This window comes from Metarhizium brunneum, chromosome 1, assembly GCF_013426205.1.
Source record: "Metarhizium brunneum chromosome 1, complete sequence".
NCBI classification, from domain to species: Eukaryota; Fungi; Ascomycota; class Sordariomycetes; order Hypocreales; family Clavicipitaceae; genus Metarhizium; species Metarhizium brunneum.
The window spans coordinates 8,560,857-8,578,328 of NC_089422.1; the positions used below are offsets into that span (position 1 = coordinate 8,560,857).

Consider the following 17,472-nt stretch of genomic DNA (forward strand, 5'->3'; position numbering starts at 1 on the left):
CGCCAAGCATAGTGATTCAGTAAATAGATGAAATGCCCAAGGCGGTCCAGCGAATCTGCCACAGGCAGAACGACGCCCACGCAACCCCAAAAGACACCCGCTTTGAGACAGCACGCCATGATACCCAGTCGCTTGCCGAGCTTTGGAAATCCGTCTTGCCACAGACTGTGTGACGCCAACAAAACGCCCCTCAACTCTCCTCATCCTCAGTCGGCCAGAAGAACCACAAGACCACCATGATGGACTTGATACCCGCCGCCGCCCACAGCGCGCCCTGGATGCCAAACGAACTATGCGAGAACAACCCCCCGGCCACGGCGCCAACCAGCAGCAGAGCCGGGGCAGCGGCCCTCCGATTCCTCTCCACGTTGCGGACCTTGAACAGGTCCTGGTCGGAGAACAAGTCGCAGTAGATGCTCGTCAGCACCACGCTCGTCAGGGCATTGTACCTGAGCGCGCGGCTCGTCACGGCCTGCCCGCAAGACTGAAAGGCGACCAGCGCGAGCGGCACCAGGACGGTCCAGCCGACGGCGCGCTCGTCCCCGGGCGCCGGCCAGACGGTCACGACGACGGCAGCCGCGACGATGAGCAGCGCCTGCGCGGCAAACGATGCGCAGAGCACCCACCGCCTCTTGGGGGAGAAGTAGCGGTGGAAGCGCGCGAAGAAGAAGGACCCGACGCAGAAGGAGAGCAGGGAAACGCCCGACTTGTACAGGCGTGCGGATACCGGGGGGTTGAAGACGGTCGCGATGCCCAGCCCGACAAAGACGGTGTTGCCTACGGTTGTCAGTCTTCTCCTTTGGCTGCTCTGTGTATGTATAAACGAAGCCATGTAGGCTCGTGGATGCGGATTATAAGAGGGCATCACGTACCGGTCTGCATGGAAACAAAGGCACCCCAGACCTGCGTCGACGCACTATCCAGCAAGCCCGTCACGACGTAGCACAGCAACAGGACCAGGTCGGCCCAGGAACGGGACACCTCGGCCGTCATTTGCTTGCGGCATTTTGACAAAAGAGAAGGCGGCGATGGTTTGCGGCCGAGAAGGGGCTGTTCTTCGTCGGCGATGACGCCGTTGCCGTTGCCGTTCATGATGGGAGCTTGGGTGCTGGAGAGTCGAGACACTACAGACGGATGGGAGGTGCTCGGTGTCGTGATGCTGTTTACCTCGGGGCTTGAGCGATGTGTGCGGCGTGGCATCAATTGATAATACGAGGACTTGGGAGGCTTTTGTCCTAGACGGTTTGTTTCACTGCCGCGTTGGCTTCATGTGCCTGCGGGCGCCAACACGGTCAACAAAACAACCCCCAATGAGCAGCGGAGGTTGAATGCCAGGGCAGCAACGGCAATTGACTTTGCTCACGTCTGGTGCTCATACTAATAGGCACCACCTGGGTCTATGTACGTGCATGGGACTCGGGAGCAAGCAAGTGGAGGGCCGAGATGGAGCAAGAGCAAGAGGAGGCGGTGGGACTGGCACCTGCCCTGGTGGATGGATCATGGACCACTCGATCGGATCGGGGAGCTCCGGTCGTCGGCTCCAATTTGCAGTCGACAGCTCTGGTTCCCACGCCCTCGGTACAATTGGTATTGATAGCTTGCTGATGATTCTTCCCACGTCTGCCCAAGCGTGGATTGCGACATCAGGGATCCAGGGAGCGCAACGTGAAGCCGGCCCTCGGTCGCGGCACGCCCTCTGCATCATGAGGCTGCCTGGTCTTTTTTCGGAGGGCCAGGCAAGAAAGCACCTCGTGCAGTCTCGCCGTCCGTTGAAAACCAAAACCAAAGCTGATTGATTGCCCTTTGACTCAAGCCCAGCCGTGTCATGCTACGTCCATGGTGGCATCAACAGCCGCCTTAACCGACATCTGGACCCCATGCATGCTGGGGCCGGCTCACCGCGCCGCTGGTACGCAGCTCAGTTCAGTTCTCGGCTGCGTCAAACATGATTGATGTCTTTCCTTCAGGTTCCCACCAGGTAGTATTTGGCCGCAGCTGTTCCTGCAGTCGAGGGATGCGCCCGGCGCGGAAAAGTAGACGCCGCGGCACCGTCGGCCTGCAAAACAATCCCCAGGCGGCACCGGCGTCACAGCTTGAAGCTTTGCCTGCGACCCCGGTCGTGGTCAGCAAGCCTCCTGCTTCGCGGCCCCTACAAAGCATGGGGGGGGAGGGCATTCCAAGGTTCAAGGTCCATTTGAAGCAAATCGGTTGGGGCCGCCATTTGCCCGCTTTGGCTAAACTGCGTAAAACAAGCCATCCGTGGGAAAACGTCATGGGTCAAGGGATGGCATGGCAAGGCAGCATGGCATGGGAATGGCTAGGACTGGACCGAGACACGTCTGGAGCTTCGCATGTCGCCATCCTGCGTAGCTCTGGTAGCTTGGGTGGCGCTTTTATAAGGCGCTTTTCTCCTGCTGCGCAACCGTGCTGTTTTCTCCCTCTCCCATGGATTGTTTCCACCGACTGCGTTTGTGTGGTTTGCATTGACAGCTTGACAAGCTCCCGAGTCCCGATCAGACATCTTGTAATACCACAAGCGGGTGTACATCAACACGCCGTTACTACCACCACCACCACCACCACCACCGCACACCTGGTCCGCACCATTGCTGTCCACTCTGGCCCAAGATGAAGCTCACCTCGGCTCATTTGCTGCTCACGGGAGCCGTTGAGCTCTGCGGCGCCCTCCCTCACTACGACAGCCCCCAGCAGCGGCTCGCCAAGGGCCTCTCGCTGACGGGCAAATACGCCAAAGACAATCCTTACACTCCGGACTACAGCGATCCTCACGACCATGCCATTGACGCCGTTGGCAAAGGCCTCGATCCCCGGCCGTGGCGCAACGGCAACGGCGCTACCGTCCTCGGCCCATACAACCGCGACCGGTCGCGCCAGAGCCCCGACATGATCCGGCCGCCAAGTACAGACCATGGCAACATTCCGAACATGCGATGGAGCTACACGGATTCCCATGTGCGGATTGAGGTGCGTTTCCATTCATCCCATCATCATCATCACCCCCCTTCTCTTGTACTAATCCGGTGTGGGCGGTAGGAGGGCGGATGGACAAGGCAAACCACGGTTCGTGAGCTTCCCACCAGCATCGAGCTTGCCGGCGTCAACATGCGCCTGGACACCGGCGTCATCCGCGAGCTGCACTGGCACAAGGAAGCCGAGTGGGCGTACGTGCTCGAGGGCGAGGTCCGCGTCACGGCCCTAGACTACGAGGGCGGCAACTTCATGGAAGACCTGAAGAAGGGCGACCTGTGGTACTTTCCCAGCGGCGTGCCTCATTCTCTGCAGGGCCTGGGTGAGAACGGCACCGAGTTTCTGCTCATCTTTGACGACGGCCGCTTCTCTGAGGAATCTACCTTTATCCTGACCGACTGGCTAGGTAAGCCCGCCCATCTACTATTGCCCGAACGGTCTGGAAGCTCAACAAGGCCCTGTACGGTCTGCAGCAATCACCAAGAATTTGGGACGAAACCCTCACGAAGTTCCTACTGGGCCTTGAGAAACACGCTATGTCCTGGGTGGACTGCGTAAAGCCTAGGCCCAGTAGGAACTTTGTGAGGGTTTCGTGCCAGATTCTTGGTGATTGCTTCAGACCGTACAGGGTCTTGTTTCTCCCCCCCCGACTCTTGACGTAGAACAAAAAAAAAAAAAAAACAGCCAAGTCGACTAACACAAGCCCCCCATCCAGCACACACGCCCAAGTCCGTCATTGCCAAAAACTTCAGGCTCGACCCCCAAGTGTTTGCCCACCTCCCCGCCGGCGAAAAGTACATCTTCCAGGGCTCGCAGCCCGGCGCCATTGACCAGGAGCGCCCGTCGGGCAAGCACGTCAAGAAGTCGCGGTACCAGTTCACGCACCGGATGCTGGACCAGGAGCCCAAGCAGACGTCGGGCGGGCTCGTCCGCATCACCGACTCGACCAACTTCCCCATCGCGCAGACGGTGGCGGCGGCGCACGTCATCATCGAGCCCGGGGCGCTGCGCGAGATGCACTGGCACCCGACGGCCGACGAGTGGTCCTTCTTCATCCGCGGCCGCGCGCGCGTGACCGTCTTCGCGGCCGAGGGCAACGCGCGCACCTTTGACTACGTCCCCGGCGACGTGGGCATCGTGCCCAAGAACATGGGCCACTTTGTCGAGAACATTGGCGACGAGCCCGTCGAGATGCTCGAGGTCTTTCGCGCCGACAAGTTTAGAGACTTTTCCCTGTTCCAGTGGATGGGCGAGACGCCGCGGCGCATGGTGGTCGACCACTTGTTTGCCGGCGACGAGGACAACGGCCGCAAGTTTTGGGACGCGGTTAGGGACGCGGAGAAGGACGAGGTCAAGCAGCCGGGGGATGTGGATGACGACGCCGCGGAGGAGTAGGAGCTTTGGGACTGGCGTGGTCGAGAGATGGGGAGTCTACGTTTGATGATGCCCTGTTTGCAGAGACGGAAAGACGGGAGATGGTCGCGTTGACAAGCACGCTGCATGCCTACCTACACTTGTACATACTTGACGCCGCAGAGTAGCCAATTTTCATGAGCTCCATTGTCAACGATAGAACGGCACGTCTTGCGCGTCTGCTTGCCAGTTTGCACGGTGCATCACGAGTCCACGACCGACTCGGAACATGGAGGTCTGAATAACCGGCGACGTCCGCTTTCGACGGGAGCAGCCCGGCGTCATGAAGTGGATCCGCCGGCGCCCAAATCAAGTCCCGCCCGGCGCTCGTCCGCCCGAAACGACAAAGAGACGCCAACACGAGCGACGGAGTTGAGTCGGCATGTTGGGGGACGTAAAAGGCTCTTTCCCTGGTGGTCATTCGCTCAGCACACCACATCCAACATTGAAGTCATGCATTTGTCTCGGGGCCAACGTTTGTTTCAAGGTGCAAGGCAGTCAGTTTCTTTCACCGCCGATCCTACCGCGACGATCGAGACACGCAAGTCGCAGGGAGGGGCATGTGAAGCAATCGCCAGCATGCCGGCTAAATATAGCCAGCACCGGTCAGTGTGTACACGCTGGCATGGGCATGGGCATTGTTGCTGATGCACGTCACAAAACGAAACCTGATAGCCTCGGCACGTCATTTTTTCTTGGCCGGGCGGCAAGTGCGAACGCGTCGACAGGAATTGATGACTTGGCACCCACACACGACGCAGTCGTCATCGAAACGGCGTGGGCTCAGAGTTCGGACGTAAATCGGCATCGTCGAGCTCCCCCCACGCATGAGCATGAATTCTGGGGAAGAAGTCTGTTTGGCATTCATGCAAGCGACGAGCCAACCACCAACCACCAACGACGGACCCTCGTGTCAAAGGCATCACTGGAGGGTCCAAGGAACTGAGTTGGGGGGGGGGGGGGTCAGAAATCGATGAGGCATTGACTGGAAACGCCAGCGGCATGCCATGCTGCTCAGCACCGCCTCGCCGTATCCCTTGACTAGAGTTGCATTGTCGCCGGCAAGAGCCTCAAAGCTGCTTGATGCAGCGACATTGCCCATCTCCCGACGCAAGACACGGCAAACGGGTGGTAGCGAGCAGACGCCCAGGTAGCCATGCCGCGGTCGGTGCAACGCGGGTCTGGCGTCCCGATGCGTCTATTCGCAATTGTACAACCCCCCCGAGAATTACGGCAGTCCCCTTGCCTCGCCTCAATCCTTGGGGCAGCTAAAGAGATTTCAGCTCGAGAAGAGAGTGGAGAGCGTTCAATGTCCCCCCCGCTCGAGAACCCTCCCCGGCTATTATACAGGGCCTGCCGCTGGCCAAGGTCGCCCTTCGATCGTCGGCTCCGTCGATTGGCTTTATTTTAGAGGCCGGTCCATCGCTGGGGGCCGGGGGTGCGTTTATTGAGTGGTCGAGGCCGCCACATGGGAAATCCAGATTCCCTTTCTGATATGTGACCGAGTACGGACGTGAGACGCCGTGGCCCAATGGGCGGTCTGTATAAGGCAGAGCACCACCCAAGTCTCACTCACCAAGGTACATATGTATGTATATGCAATGGCACCCTGCAGGAAAGGTGTCTGGTGTTATTTCCAGACATGGCAAGTCCCTGCTCTCGGCGTGCTCTGGCCAGGCGCCTCTGTGGGGGTTTTGCCACGACGCCGCCCCCCGTCATCGACATGGGAACTGGATCGATTGGACGCTTGCTTCAGATGATGATGGGAGGGGCCGCGAGTCCCTGCCGCGTTCCATCGATCGGCCAGGGAGGCGACGGTCCAACGTCGAGCCAGATCGGGGGGTGGAAGCCGCCTCTATTCAGAGAAACGAAAAGAGCATCGACACACGCAGACACGCCCCAGCTCCAACGACGGACCACGTCTTGTTCGCTTTGTGAGCCAACAGAATGCCCGGACCGGACGCTCCGTCTGCGGCGGCTGCGACACGCAGCGTTGCAACTCGACAGGACGACGTCTCCCCAGCCATTGACACGTCAAAGTTTCCGTTGCATCCAGTCGCATAGAACGGCAATGCGCTCGTCACTTATCATAGCGTTGCATTGCTGTGACCGACTCTCTGGCTCCAAAACGGCCCCATGGCTCCTGGGCCTGCATCCTCGGATGGGACGGCACCTCTGCGCTGCTTGCCAATGCCAACTTGGGACATCAGACATGACATCACCTGCTCATATATGCTTCGTTTTTCTGTCAGCCGCGAGAACAAACCCGTGTAAATCGCGCCCGGCTTTGGTGGTTTGTGAAGTGAGTTTGACCATCAACCCGGCGACCGACTTGTACGCCGTCTGGTCGGCATCAATAGGCAAACCAAGGAACCACTCGTGGCTTGCCCTTTTGCTCCCATGTTGCCGCAGAAATACGCTACAGGGCAGTCCTATCGAGGGGAAGCCAGCCACACTTGAAATCACCGGCCTCGGCTGGCGGCAGTATTGGACATTTCCGTGCCGGATCGCAGCTGCGAGGCAGAGCAAATCGCCTGCTCACCCGCGGCCCATTCCTTTCGAGTAGCGCCCAAAGAAACCTGACCTTGGACTCTAGTAGTGTATTCCATGGCCCTGTGCGCATTTTGCCACCAACCTCTGGTTTCCAGCTCCGCCGTGTGTGTTGACGCCAGGTGTCTGTCGCTTCTATAGCAACTTCATCCGCCCCAAACGCCCTTCTTCCCCGTTGACAAGTCGCTGGCAGAAACCCACGTGATGGGGCCAAAGAAGAGACGACAATCCCCGGATCGCAGGTACCGAGATGGGCGAGTCCAGATCGACTCCCGTCTCTCGGCATCGCTATCCGGCCAGCTTTGCACAGAAACAGCAGCCTACCTGCCGCTGCGGATCCCAGTGAAACAAGACACAGCATGGGAAACAAACTCGCACAAGCAGTAACTACTCCCCATCGCCCTGCCACGCCACACATTTCCAAAGTAGTTGCCAGACCGCGACTGTCGTCCTCCCTGGGTGGACGCGGCGCCGTCTCCAGGGCTGGCCGGTGGTCATGGACTCATGGGGAGCCGGATATACACCTCCCGCCCAACGACCAAGGAGGCTGCGTCGATCGCATTTGTCTTTTGCGTGCGTGTGTGTTATTTTTTGCCCTCTCGTCACACCCATCTAGGTGCTGCGGCGTCGCATCTGACACGATGTTAGGTATAAGGCTGCACACCACGGTCTGTGCAAAACGACTCGCTGGCCACGCCGGCCGGCTAAAGCGCAGCCAAGCTCCCGGCGCTATGAGTCTCCAATGTAGATGGGAAGAGTTGGCCGGCCGTTTTCCATTCGTTCCTGAGTGGCTTCCCCTCTCCCGGGCACCGTAGACGGCCGTTTGCCTTGGGTCCGAGTGGGCGGCGCAGAGCCCAGGACGCACTTATATATCAACCACATGGTCCGCGGAGCATGCCGTTGCTTCTAGAACCGCACTCCTTTTTATTTACAAGCAAGCGTTTACTTTGAATAACTCGCAAAGATTCGACCTTGACGGGTCTGTAGCTGCGGGAAACTGTGAACCGCCTCCGACTTGCCGAGCATCCCTCCCCCTTGCGCAGCCATCACCTGCTCTCCGTCATGAAGAACTTGTCCCAGATCAAGGACGGCGTGGCCGCGTCTTTCCGGACGGACCCGACCATCAATCGCGTCAGGGGCTGGGCTGGCCCGGCGTCGAGGAGGCTCCCGTCCGCGACGGCAGAGTATCTCGCCGAGAAGCTCCCCGTCGCGCAGTGGCTGCCTCACTACGACCCCCGATGGATTCTGCGAGACTTGATCGCCGGCGTCACGGTGGGCGTGATGCTGATCCCCCAGGGGCTGGCATACGCCAAAATCGCCACGGTGCCCATCGCCAACGGCCTCTACGCGAGCTGGTTCCCGCCGCTGCTGTACTTTTTCCTGGGCACCTCGCGCGAGCTGTCCGCGGGGCCGACCTCGATCCTCGGCCTCTTGACGGCGGAGGCGGTGGAAGACTTGTCCAGGCAGGGCTACCGGCCGGCCGACATTTCCGCCGCCATGGCCTTCATGGTCGGCGTCTACGCCCTGGCCGTCGGGCTGCTGAAGCTCGGCTTCCTCCTGGACTTTGTCTCGGCGCCCGTGCTGACGGGCTGGATCTCGGCCGTGGCCATTGTCATTGGCCTCGGCCAGGTCGGCTCCCTGGTTGGGCTTGATCTGCCTCCCAACGTGCCGGGCATCATCCACGACTTCTTCGCCCACATTCGCGGCGTCAAACCGCTCACGCTCGCCATCGGCCTGACCGGCCTGGCGTTTCTGCTGGTCCTGGAGCAGGTTGGCAAGCGGAACAAGAGGGGCAAGTACGTCAAGTTTGTGTGCACGAGCAGGGCCGTGATTCTGCTCATCGTCTACACCCTCATCAGCTACTTGTGCAACCGCGGCCGGGGAAACGACCTGCTCTGGGCCGTCACCAAAGTAGATACGCATGGCTTGCCGGCTCCTCGTCCGCACGATCCCGCCCTGTTGAAAAAGGTGGCCGTGAGGGCGTTTGCGCCGCTCATCGCAATGTCGGTCGAGCACCTGGGCGTCGGTAAAGCATTCGGCCTGAGGGGCGACTACAGCATCGACAAGAGCCAAGAGTTGGTCTTTCTCGGCGTTAACAACATGGTCAACAGCCTGTTTGGTGCCCAGGCAACCGGCGGAGCGATGAGCCGGACTGCCGTCAACTCCGATTGCAACGTTCACAGCCCCGTCAACTTCCTCTTTACAGGCGGGCTCATCGTGCTGACGCTGTACGAGCTGGCTCCCGCTCTGTACTGGATTCCAAAGGCTACTCTGTCTGCTATCATTGTAGGTCCTCTCCGACTCGTCATGTTGTGACCCCGATGTGCCAACCTCCGTTCCGACTTTGGTCCAGACGGCCGAGTTTGAGCTGCACATGGCGACAATGGGGAGAGCAAGTTGGATACCAGCTAACAGGTATTAGATCATGGCAGTTGCCCATTTGGTTGCCCGACCGAGCCAGTTCTACCGGTTCTGGAAGATGTCCTTTGTGGACTTTGTAGGCTCCCAACTCGCGCTCTGGGTCACGCTTTTCACGTCTACGGAAATCGGCCTGGCTGTTGCCGTTGGCTTCAGCATCGTGTATACCCTGCTTCGCCTTGCGTTCCCGCGCTGGATAGGGCTTTCTCACCTCGAAACGGAAAACAACCACGTCTCCCTGCCTTGCGCCGGCGCAGCCTCAACCAGTGTTGACGTCCCGGCTGAAGCGTACCTCGTTCAGTACACCGACGACATCCTCTTCCCCAACGCGGAGCGTGTCAAGGCTTCCATTATTCAATCAATCAAAGTACATTTCGATCCGGCATCAGATGCCAACATGGTTGTGGACAAGAGCAGGCGGACATGGAATCCGGCGACCAAGAAGCAAATCATCAAGATTCGAAAGAGGAAGGGCATCACGGCCTTTAGCGGAGATGAGACACCGCTTCGACGAGTTGTTCTGGATTTCGGACGAGTGTCCTTTATTGATACTACGGGCGTCTTTTCCATAATTGAATTAAAGATGGAGCTGCGCAGGTATATCGGACAGGATTTGGAATTCCGATTTGTCGGCATGGTGGATGCCGTCAAGGAGAGATTTGACCGTTCAGGGTGGGAATTTGCTTCCCCTGGGCGCCAGCGCGCCGAGGCTGCCGACGTTGTGTATTCGTCCATCGACATGGCGCTGTGGCATCCGGGCAAATCTGACGACAAGGACGACCTGTCCAAGGAGAAGGCTCTGGATGCGTGAGTTTGCAGCTCTAATTTTACACTCTGAACCTTTGTGTATTTTTCAAGCCCGTTATTTCTTGTTTCAATATCATATGAATCTTTTCAACTGTAGTTTCACTCTACGCAAGCAAAAATACCATTGATATTATCAGTCTTAAACCTACCCAGTTCAGGTCCGGGGAGGCGGGTGATACCTGACTTTGGCCCTCCACCTTGACACTACACCAGGGAATGAGGATGAGCATGGAGCACGCGGATCTTGGAATGCCACTAATTTGGCGCAACCACGCCCATACTTTTGCCTTGCGTCGTATAACTAGCGTAGTCGTCGGTGAGAAGCAAGTGGTTGTGCACACTCGCCGACAAAGGCACCGACGCGAACGGTCTGCGGGAGCCGCTATTCCACGATGGCATCGGATTTAAGTCGGTGTCGGCTGGGACCTGACATGGTATGGCATCAGTGTATGCCGCCCTGCTGTGTTGGCAAGTGCTGGCCTGGGCTTTAACCCAGGTCAGGAAACGCCGTGGCATGGATCCCCTCAGGAGAGGAGGGGGCGTCGATTTGCAGGCCACGAGCTTCCTAGACGAGTTAAGAGGCTCAACACCACCACCCTGTCCAAATAGCCGGGGTGGATTGTTGCATGTTTTGGCTTACAAGTTAGGCTTATTTCGGCTGCGTATGGATGTTTCGCCGAAGTGGTCGAGGTCGCTGGGCCTAATTTGGTTCGGCGGTATTTACGTGCTTGGAAATATATCAAGTTGTATTGATTTTATTGCCGTTGTGAATATGTGATGAGAAGAGCTTATACCGGACGTCACTTGTCTGCGATTCATGGGTAGTAATGTCACACTCATAGTGTCAACAAGGCATGAAGTTTCGCCAGTTTTCCCGACTTTACTAGTCACAAAATGGGTAGATATTGGTTAGGCTTACAGTAAAAGTTGTCATTTCGCCAAGTCTATCTAGGAAAGTTATTCAGACTTCATAACCGCAGAGCTACTTTTGCCAATATTGTTTTATTCTTTTCGTCGTCATCGCCCTTGTAATTTCTACTAGTAGCTTCCGATAAGCTCATCTCCTGACAGCACCAAATGTATTGTCCGCAATTACTCGCGCTTTGGCGCTTGTAACGCTCTGCTCTCACAGGGCACAAAGGGCACTTTGTAGCTTGATTATACTCCGATCAAGGGATCTTCAAGTACCACGTGGAATCACCGGTGGGATCACAATCCGTCTCTGTAAGCCCGTTGACCATATGCTGGAAACGATTCTTGGTCCAGAACGTTATACAGTACTATGCCTTCTCGGTGCAACATGTTGAGACACTTACGTCAGACTAAACTAAAGACAATTCCTTCCATCATCTCGTGCGTATGGAGGTAGAAATCTCTGGCCGCCTCCTCTTTTGGCTTCACGCTCTGATGCTTCCTGTTTGCATTTTCTCAATGACTTCAAATACGGGGCGGACAAGGCACTTCAAGCGTCTGTATAAAAGGGCCAGTGACAATAGCATTGGGGCCGACAAACACCGAAAGGGCATTGGCGGGGCAGAGTTGAGTCTTCAATTGTTCCAAAGGCTAGGGACTTACAGAAGAGATTGGGAAAATTTTCTGCTGCTATTCCAAGATACTCCTTCGGAGAGTTATATTGTTCACGAAGAGCCGTATTGTTGCGCCCGTATACTTCGAAACTGAGGTGTGTGATGTGTCGAATACTGTCGCACACAAAATGTCATCTATCATCCCCGTTTCAGGGATCAACTTCACTATTCTGGGCCCTCGCTGGTTAATATTAATCTATTTGGCGACAAAGTAGAATAATATTACATGCCATGTAGAGCTACGCATAACTCGGTATGTTCCAAGCATTCGATAATATTTGAAGTCAACCATATTCCCAGTTGTTGGTTATAGAATTGACCTGAAAACGGCTTGATACTCACGGCGAAAATAGACAAACTTTATATAATCTCATCTATACTTCAAGTGGATCGAGGAAACAATGACTTCAAACCCTCCCGCAGCATGCTGTACGGTTAGCTACCAGTTGATGGCTCTGACTAAGTTACAAACCTCCTACGGAGTTAGGCAAAGCGGGATAAAAATTGGTGGCCGAGTAGAGTCTGGTGAACACGGCAGGTTGGCCAGTAATAAGCTGAGTGCAGCTTCCCGCTTTATATCTTTAATATGATATATAACATAGGCGTTCCACAGATTTTAATAAGTTAATAAAAAAATACTTATTAGAAACTGGTTCGTATAGAAATTTGGCCCACGCCATTCACGTGTGTGTAGCATCGCAGCCTCGTATGTCGCGTCACGACCTCGCAATTATTGTCAAGGCCGGCCGCAGGCCAGAGCTCGTCGTAGGCGGCGCCCGGTTATCTCCCTGGCCACCTTGTGTGCCGTGACAATGCATCCCTTGCGGTGTTCCAGCCGGAACCGGCTGCAATAGGGGTCATCCGCCGGATTGGGAAGGCCATGCCATGTATTCGTGTGATAACGAGCCACGACTTCGTGTTGGGTGAATAGGAGTTTAGTGGCCCAGCTAACGGCTCAACTACCAACAATGAGCATGTATTAGGCGAGTGGGCATTTACTGTCAAGAACGTGAGCGCAGCAACTGCCAATAGTCGATGACTGGCTCAAGCAGCTGTGATTATGTATTCAATCGAGAAGTCATCACACAGGCCCATAATTTGTTGTGCCCTTCGTATACAGTTGGCCTGGCGGTTGGGTCTAGGTTACTATGAAACTCTATTCTGTACTCAAGGTATAGATGGCTATATTACCGCTGTGAATCCAAGCCGGAGAGACGAACAATGCCAGTTGTTCAACCGAATAGCCCACTGGCTCTGAAGATTCCACAACTGAACTTCTCAAATTGCCTAGCTCCTAAACCAAAACGAAGTAGAACTTGACCTTACGTCATCCATTCAACATAGCCATATTCAACTCGTATTAACAAATGGTCGAATAGACCTGTTCACGCTTCAGTCAGCAGTGAAGAAAAAGCATTCGTCCCCAACATACCTCTCTCTATAGCAGCTTGTCACGTTTTGCAAGTGTGAGACTGGCCTTGACCGTAAACGACACCGCATTTCGAGCACTGGCTTTGGTTGCTGGCAGAGGGCATGTTTGTTGCCAAATGTTTCTTCTTCTTGAGGGAATATTCAAGGACGATGCTTGGTGTCAACTCGTGGAGTTTGGCGTCTTGTGATCAGTATGATTGATTTACGGAATATTTGAAGAAGAGGATAATCGACTTGAGGGAGTTGGAAAGGCATGGCTTTATACCTGGATGATCCTGTCAGTAATGAGGGAACTCTTGCCTACAAGGCAACCATTCCACCTGTTGCATTTCGGTGAACCAACGGCATTCTCAGCAACGGTCAAAGGACTGGTGCTTTTGAAGGTGGCCCGGGCCCAATAACCCCTCTTTCGACACACCTTGGACTTCTGTCTGTGAGCATGATCTTCCCTCCACAGTATGACAAGAGCTCAATGCAAGAGCTTGCAGTAGTAACAACTCAATTCAAAGATAATCTCATAGGATGCCAAAGATCCTTCATTTTTGAGGAATGAGAGGAGGGCAAGGCCTATATTATATAAATAAAAGGAACAAATATGCCTGAGGCTTCCGGCTTGGTCCGTGATCGCTTCGTGTAACGATGTTGGGCCTTTGTTGAGTCCCAACCGTGTAATACACGGAATTTCGCTGCTCGGACTGAGCCCTGCTTCATGACACCAAGCACGTTTGCACTCAAAGATGCCATCAAGGCCATTGCAGAAGATGGAAAGCGGACATTATTGTTGTTCAGTTATGGAAGGGTGAATGCCGAGTGGTCTGCTGTCGTGGCATCCTACGTGGCAGCCCGCGAGACCTTTGGGAGCGTTTATTCCGTAAATCTTATTTGGGAAGTCGCGTCTACGAAATTAGAACGCGTTAGCTGCGAGCCCGTACCCCTTGATTTTCCGATAAGTGGATTGTCAGTCAATCATTTCCTTCCCCCATCCCAAGACAGCCGTTAACTAATCCGCAGCATCATCCTAAATACACAGACTACCCTCAAAGCAAATCATAGATCTCCAATAACTTATTCCTTTTCCCCATTACATCACTTAAAATCCTAACAAAAGCTCAGCACCTCTAAAACAGAGAGCTCAAAAGACCCAGTGAAGGAGCTACTGTTACACGGAAATCGCCCTGTTACACAAGGGCTACGGTCACGGGATTAGGGCAGAAGGTCCTCACCGACTTCTTGTATAAATAGACATCTTCGGTCCCTCAAGGCCGTAAGGAAAACCAAGGACCTTTGATACCAAAGACTGTTATTAGATGAATTGAGTAATTGCTCCAAGCTAGGCCCTTGTCACAGCTACAAAATGATAAAGTTAAAGTATACTTCGCAACAGAAGATAGTCATTAGAGGTTTGGAAAGAGGCGAGTTTAAATCATAAAGGCAACGAACTCGGGAACAACTTGGCGAGCCATGCGCTTGCACGTCCAAATTTCAGGTAACTCCCACACCTACCTACACCAGCTTGTCTGACATGCTCCCAAGATATTGGTTGGCTCTCTCAACATCAAAATTAAATGCCAGACGCACCATCTCGTAAACCAAGCCCTCGTCTTGCTCCGGTACATCCCCAAGCTTGGAGAAACAACCATAGATCCTAGACGCTGCACTCTCCAGGACCTTTGCGAATTCATTTCCAAGAGGCATTCCTTCCTCTTTGAGTTTTGCCTCAGCTTCCCGGAACTTCCTGCAATATAATTCCCTGGCATCAGTCTGCCGTGATACATTCTTGTGCGCGAGGTGCTGGGGATCATCTAGGATCGTGTTGATGCTCTCGTCTGACCATGATAGTGGAAATGGCATTGGGTAGTAGTTGACTTGCCAAGGAGCAGTTTGAGCGAATTCCCAATCAATGACGGCCAAGAAGTTTAAATCATCATCGACTATAATGTTTTGTGTGCCAAGGTCCATGTGGTTAAAGGGATATTGTGCGGGAGACGCCTGAAAGAATGGCGTAGACTGCACAATGTCCAGGAAGACCAACGCACCCAGCCTGTGGAAGTGCGACATGCTCTGATTGCTCTCATGGCGACTTGCCCGGTATAAAGATGCTTCTCCAAGAGCTGTAAAGTACTCCACAGCCGTAGAGAAAGGTCCTGGTGACATCAAGCCTTCGGATGCAGCAGAAGATAGCTTATTGACGATTGGTTCTCCAGTCTTCGTAATACCGGAGATGGACCCTATTAGGGGACTTGTCAAGGTTGCCAGAGCCGTTTGAATTGTTGCCCACTGCGCCATGACATGCTCCAGTTTTGCAGACTACATATGTAGGCTTGGTTAGAATCGTCCATGGTCACAGGAAAAAGTTCACTGACAGGCAATCCACAAAGATCCGGAACACTATCTTGCAGCGTGTTCCCGCGAAAGCCCTCTATGAGCATGTAAACAGCGCCAGCATCAGTGGCGAGCTGCGACCCAGGACCCTCGTAGGCATATACCCGAGGTACGACGACAGTCGAGAGTCTCTGCCGCATGAAACGCATGGCAGAAAGCTCGCACGCGATGGAATATTGTTCGTCCGTTTCGCTCACTGTTGGTGCAGCATTTGGGTGGCGAGGCAATCGAACGCGTGCAATGACAAGAGTCTCATCTTCAGCGACCAACTCAAAACATATCCAATACTGCCCTGCGGAAAAGGGCTCGCTCACGCTGATTTTCTGGCCTATAATGCGCTCGGCATGGTCTATAAGCACCTTTTTATTTAGAGTAGCAATCAGGTCCTCGAGTCTTTTCTTCATGCCGTTATAGTCCCAACCCTCGAATGACGTCCATCTTTTGCTCGGGGCCAATCTCGACATGGCGAGTCTGTTGGATTCGCAATGCTGAGACGTTTAGCTTCGTGTGATGTGATAACGTGGAGTTGATGAGGCGGGAGAACTGGCGGGGAGAATTGTCGGTGTGTTCTCGAGGAAATTACATTTGATCAGATCAATTATTTGGTTGGCCCGTTACCACTTCTACACGTGACACCAGCTGTTGTCATGTCAACTGTCAGGAGCTCAGGCTTGCTTGGTGCACAGGTCAACGGTGAGTATCGAATGATGTCGTACTCCGGAGTGACTCATGGCTTCGCGGTATGTAGTGACCTCGACCAAGAGCATGACAAGTTTGCCTAGGAGCAAGCTTTCTTGCAGGCTATTGCGTAGCTCCATCACTTTCTGGGGGAATAGGAATCCGGAAACTAGAATGATGCCTACTACTTGGCCATGTTGCAAATTGTCGGTTTCAGACAGACTGAGCAATGGTAGTATCAGAGACGGAATTCCATTGGCATGCTTGGTCTAAGCTTGTTTATCCGATTTGAAAACCGCACTTGATCCCCTCCGGATTCGTATACATCTATTGTATTCCACTACGTCCCACATCTGCCGTCGACACCTGCTTGGCTTGTCTTCATATTTATTACATCCTCCGAATGAATGGAATCCGCGTATCGGGGTGAATGAATTCACTACATCCAAACTCTCTACGTGAGAATATTGCAGCGTGTAGATATTAAGAATCTAGACAAAACATCCACCCACCGAAGTGGCCCTAGGTACCTATCTTTGGAGACGAGGTATCTATGCTGGTGGATTTGGTAAAGATGGCTGGCGATGCGGCATGGAAGGTACTGCATTCGGCTACGTTGGATCAGCGAGAGTGGGATGACTTTGAATCGAGGCATCATGCTGGGTTGAGGAAATGGCTTATTGAGAATCCTGAAAGTGAAAAGGCGAAGGAGGTTGAGAAACAGCAGAAGGAGAGGGAAATGGACTATTTGGCAGTTTTATAGGAGGGTATCGGGGTTTGCTTGGTTAGTCCTGGCGCGCTGAGTATATACAAGCATACGGGAGAGCATAGCGAGGATATGTACTGAACTGAAATGAGGACTTGGAATCTTGGTCTTTTGGGTTGTTTTGCTGTGTTTGGGGTAGGCGGCGTGCGGTGAAGATGGCTGAAATGAAGCATATAAGATTGCAGGAAATGGCTATTTATGCTTGATCTGTTCTCTGGCTTGTGTGTTCTTGATATGTTGGTGTTAATTTGTTTTTTTAACTTATAAAAGATGGCAGAATCCCACAGGCAAACTAAACAAACTAGCACCGCAGCCGGATAAAGCACCCTCGATAGTATGACATGTTACTCCAAAATCCGGCTGTATAGTTTATACCCTCTCGCCCCAAATAGCACGCGAATGTACTTTCGAGTGAAGTGCCAAACGCCGCCCAATTGAGTCGTCTTGCAGAAC

General features: G+C 54.2%; 5 protein-coding genes across 5 annotated transcripts; 3 read left to right on the forward strand and 2 right to left on the reverse strand.

Moving 5' to 3' along the window:
* Positions 1 to 190: 190 nt before the first annotated feature.
* On the reverse strand, positions 191 to 1,092 carry G6M90_00g026120 (uncharacterized protein; the record flags this gene model as incomplete). The annotated part of the gene is made up of 2 exons (XM_014692484.1): positions 191 to 777; positions 873 to 1,092. The coding sequence occupies 2 exons, from the start codon at positions 1,090 to 1,092 to the stop codon at positions 191 to 193; spliced, it is 807 nt and encodes a 268-aa protein (XP_014547970.1).
* A 1,536-nt stretch (positions 1,093 to 2,628) lies between these two features.
* On the forward strand, positions 2,629 to 4,383 carry oxdC (Oxalate decarboxylase OxdC; the record flags this gene model as incomplete). The annotated part of the gene is made up of 3 exons (XM_014692483.1): positions 2,629 to 2,985; positions 3,055 to 3,394; positions 3,704 to 4,383. 3 exons carry the CDS (start codon positions 2,629 to 2,631, stop codon positions 4,381 to 4,383), a joined length of 1,377 nt encoding a protein of 458 aa, XP_014547969.1.
* Positions 4,384 to 8,013: 3,630 nt separating this feature from the next.
* On the forward strand, positions 8,014 to 10,180 carry G6M90_00g026140 (uncharacterized protein; the record flags this gene model as incomplete). The annotated part of the gene is made up of 2 exons (XM_014692482.1): positions 8,014 to 9,237; positions 9,374 to 10,180. 2 exons carry the CDS (start codon positions 8,014 to 8,016, stop codon positions 10,178 to 10,180), a joined length of 2,031 nt encoding a protein of 676 aa, XP_014547968.1.
* Positions 10,181 to 14,696: 4,516 nt separating this feature from the next.
* G6M90_00g026150 (uncharacterized protein) lies at positions 14,697 to 16,039 on the reverse strand (the record flags this gene model as incomplete). Its single annotated transcript, XM_014692481.1, has 2 exons — positions 14,697 to 15,500; positions 15,557 to 16,039. The coding sequence occupies 2 exons, from the start codon at positions 16,037 to 16,039 to the stop codon at positions 14,697 to 14,699; spliced, it is 1,287 nt and encodes a 428-aa protein (XP_014547967.1).
* A 788-nt stretch (positions 16,040 to 16,827) lies between these two features.
* G6M90_00g026160 (uncharacterized protein) lies at positions 16,828 to 17,016 on the forward strand (the record flags this gene model as incomplete). Its single annotated transcript, XM_066129962.1, has 1 exon — positions 16,828 to 17,016. The coding sequence occupies one exon, from the start codon at positions 16,828 to 16,830 to the stop codon at positions 17,014 to 17,016; it is 189 nt and encodes a 62-aa protein (XP_065986035.1).
* Positions 17,017 to 17,472: the final 456 nt, after the last annotated feature.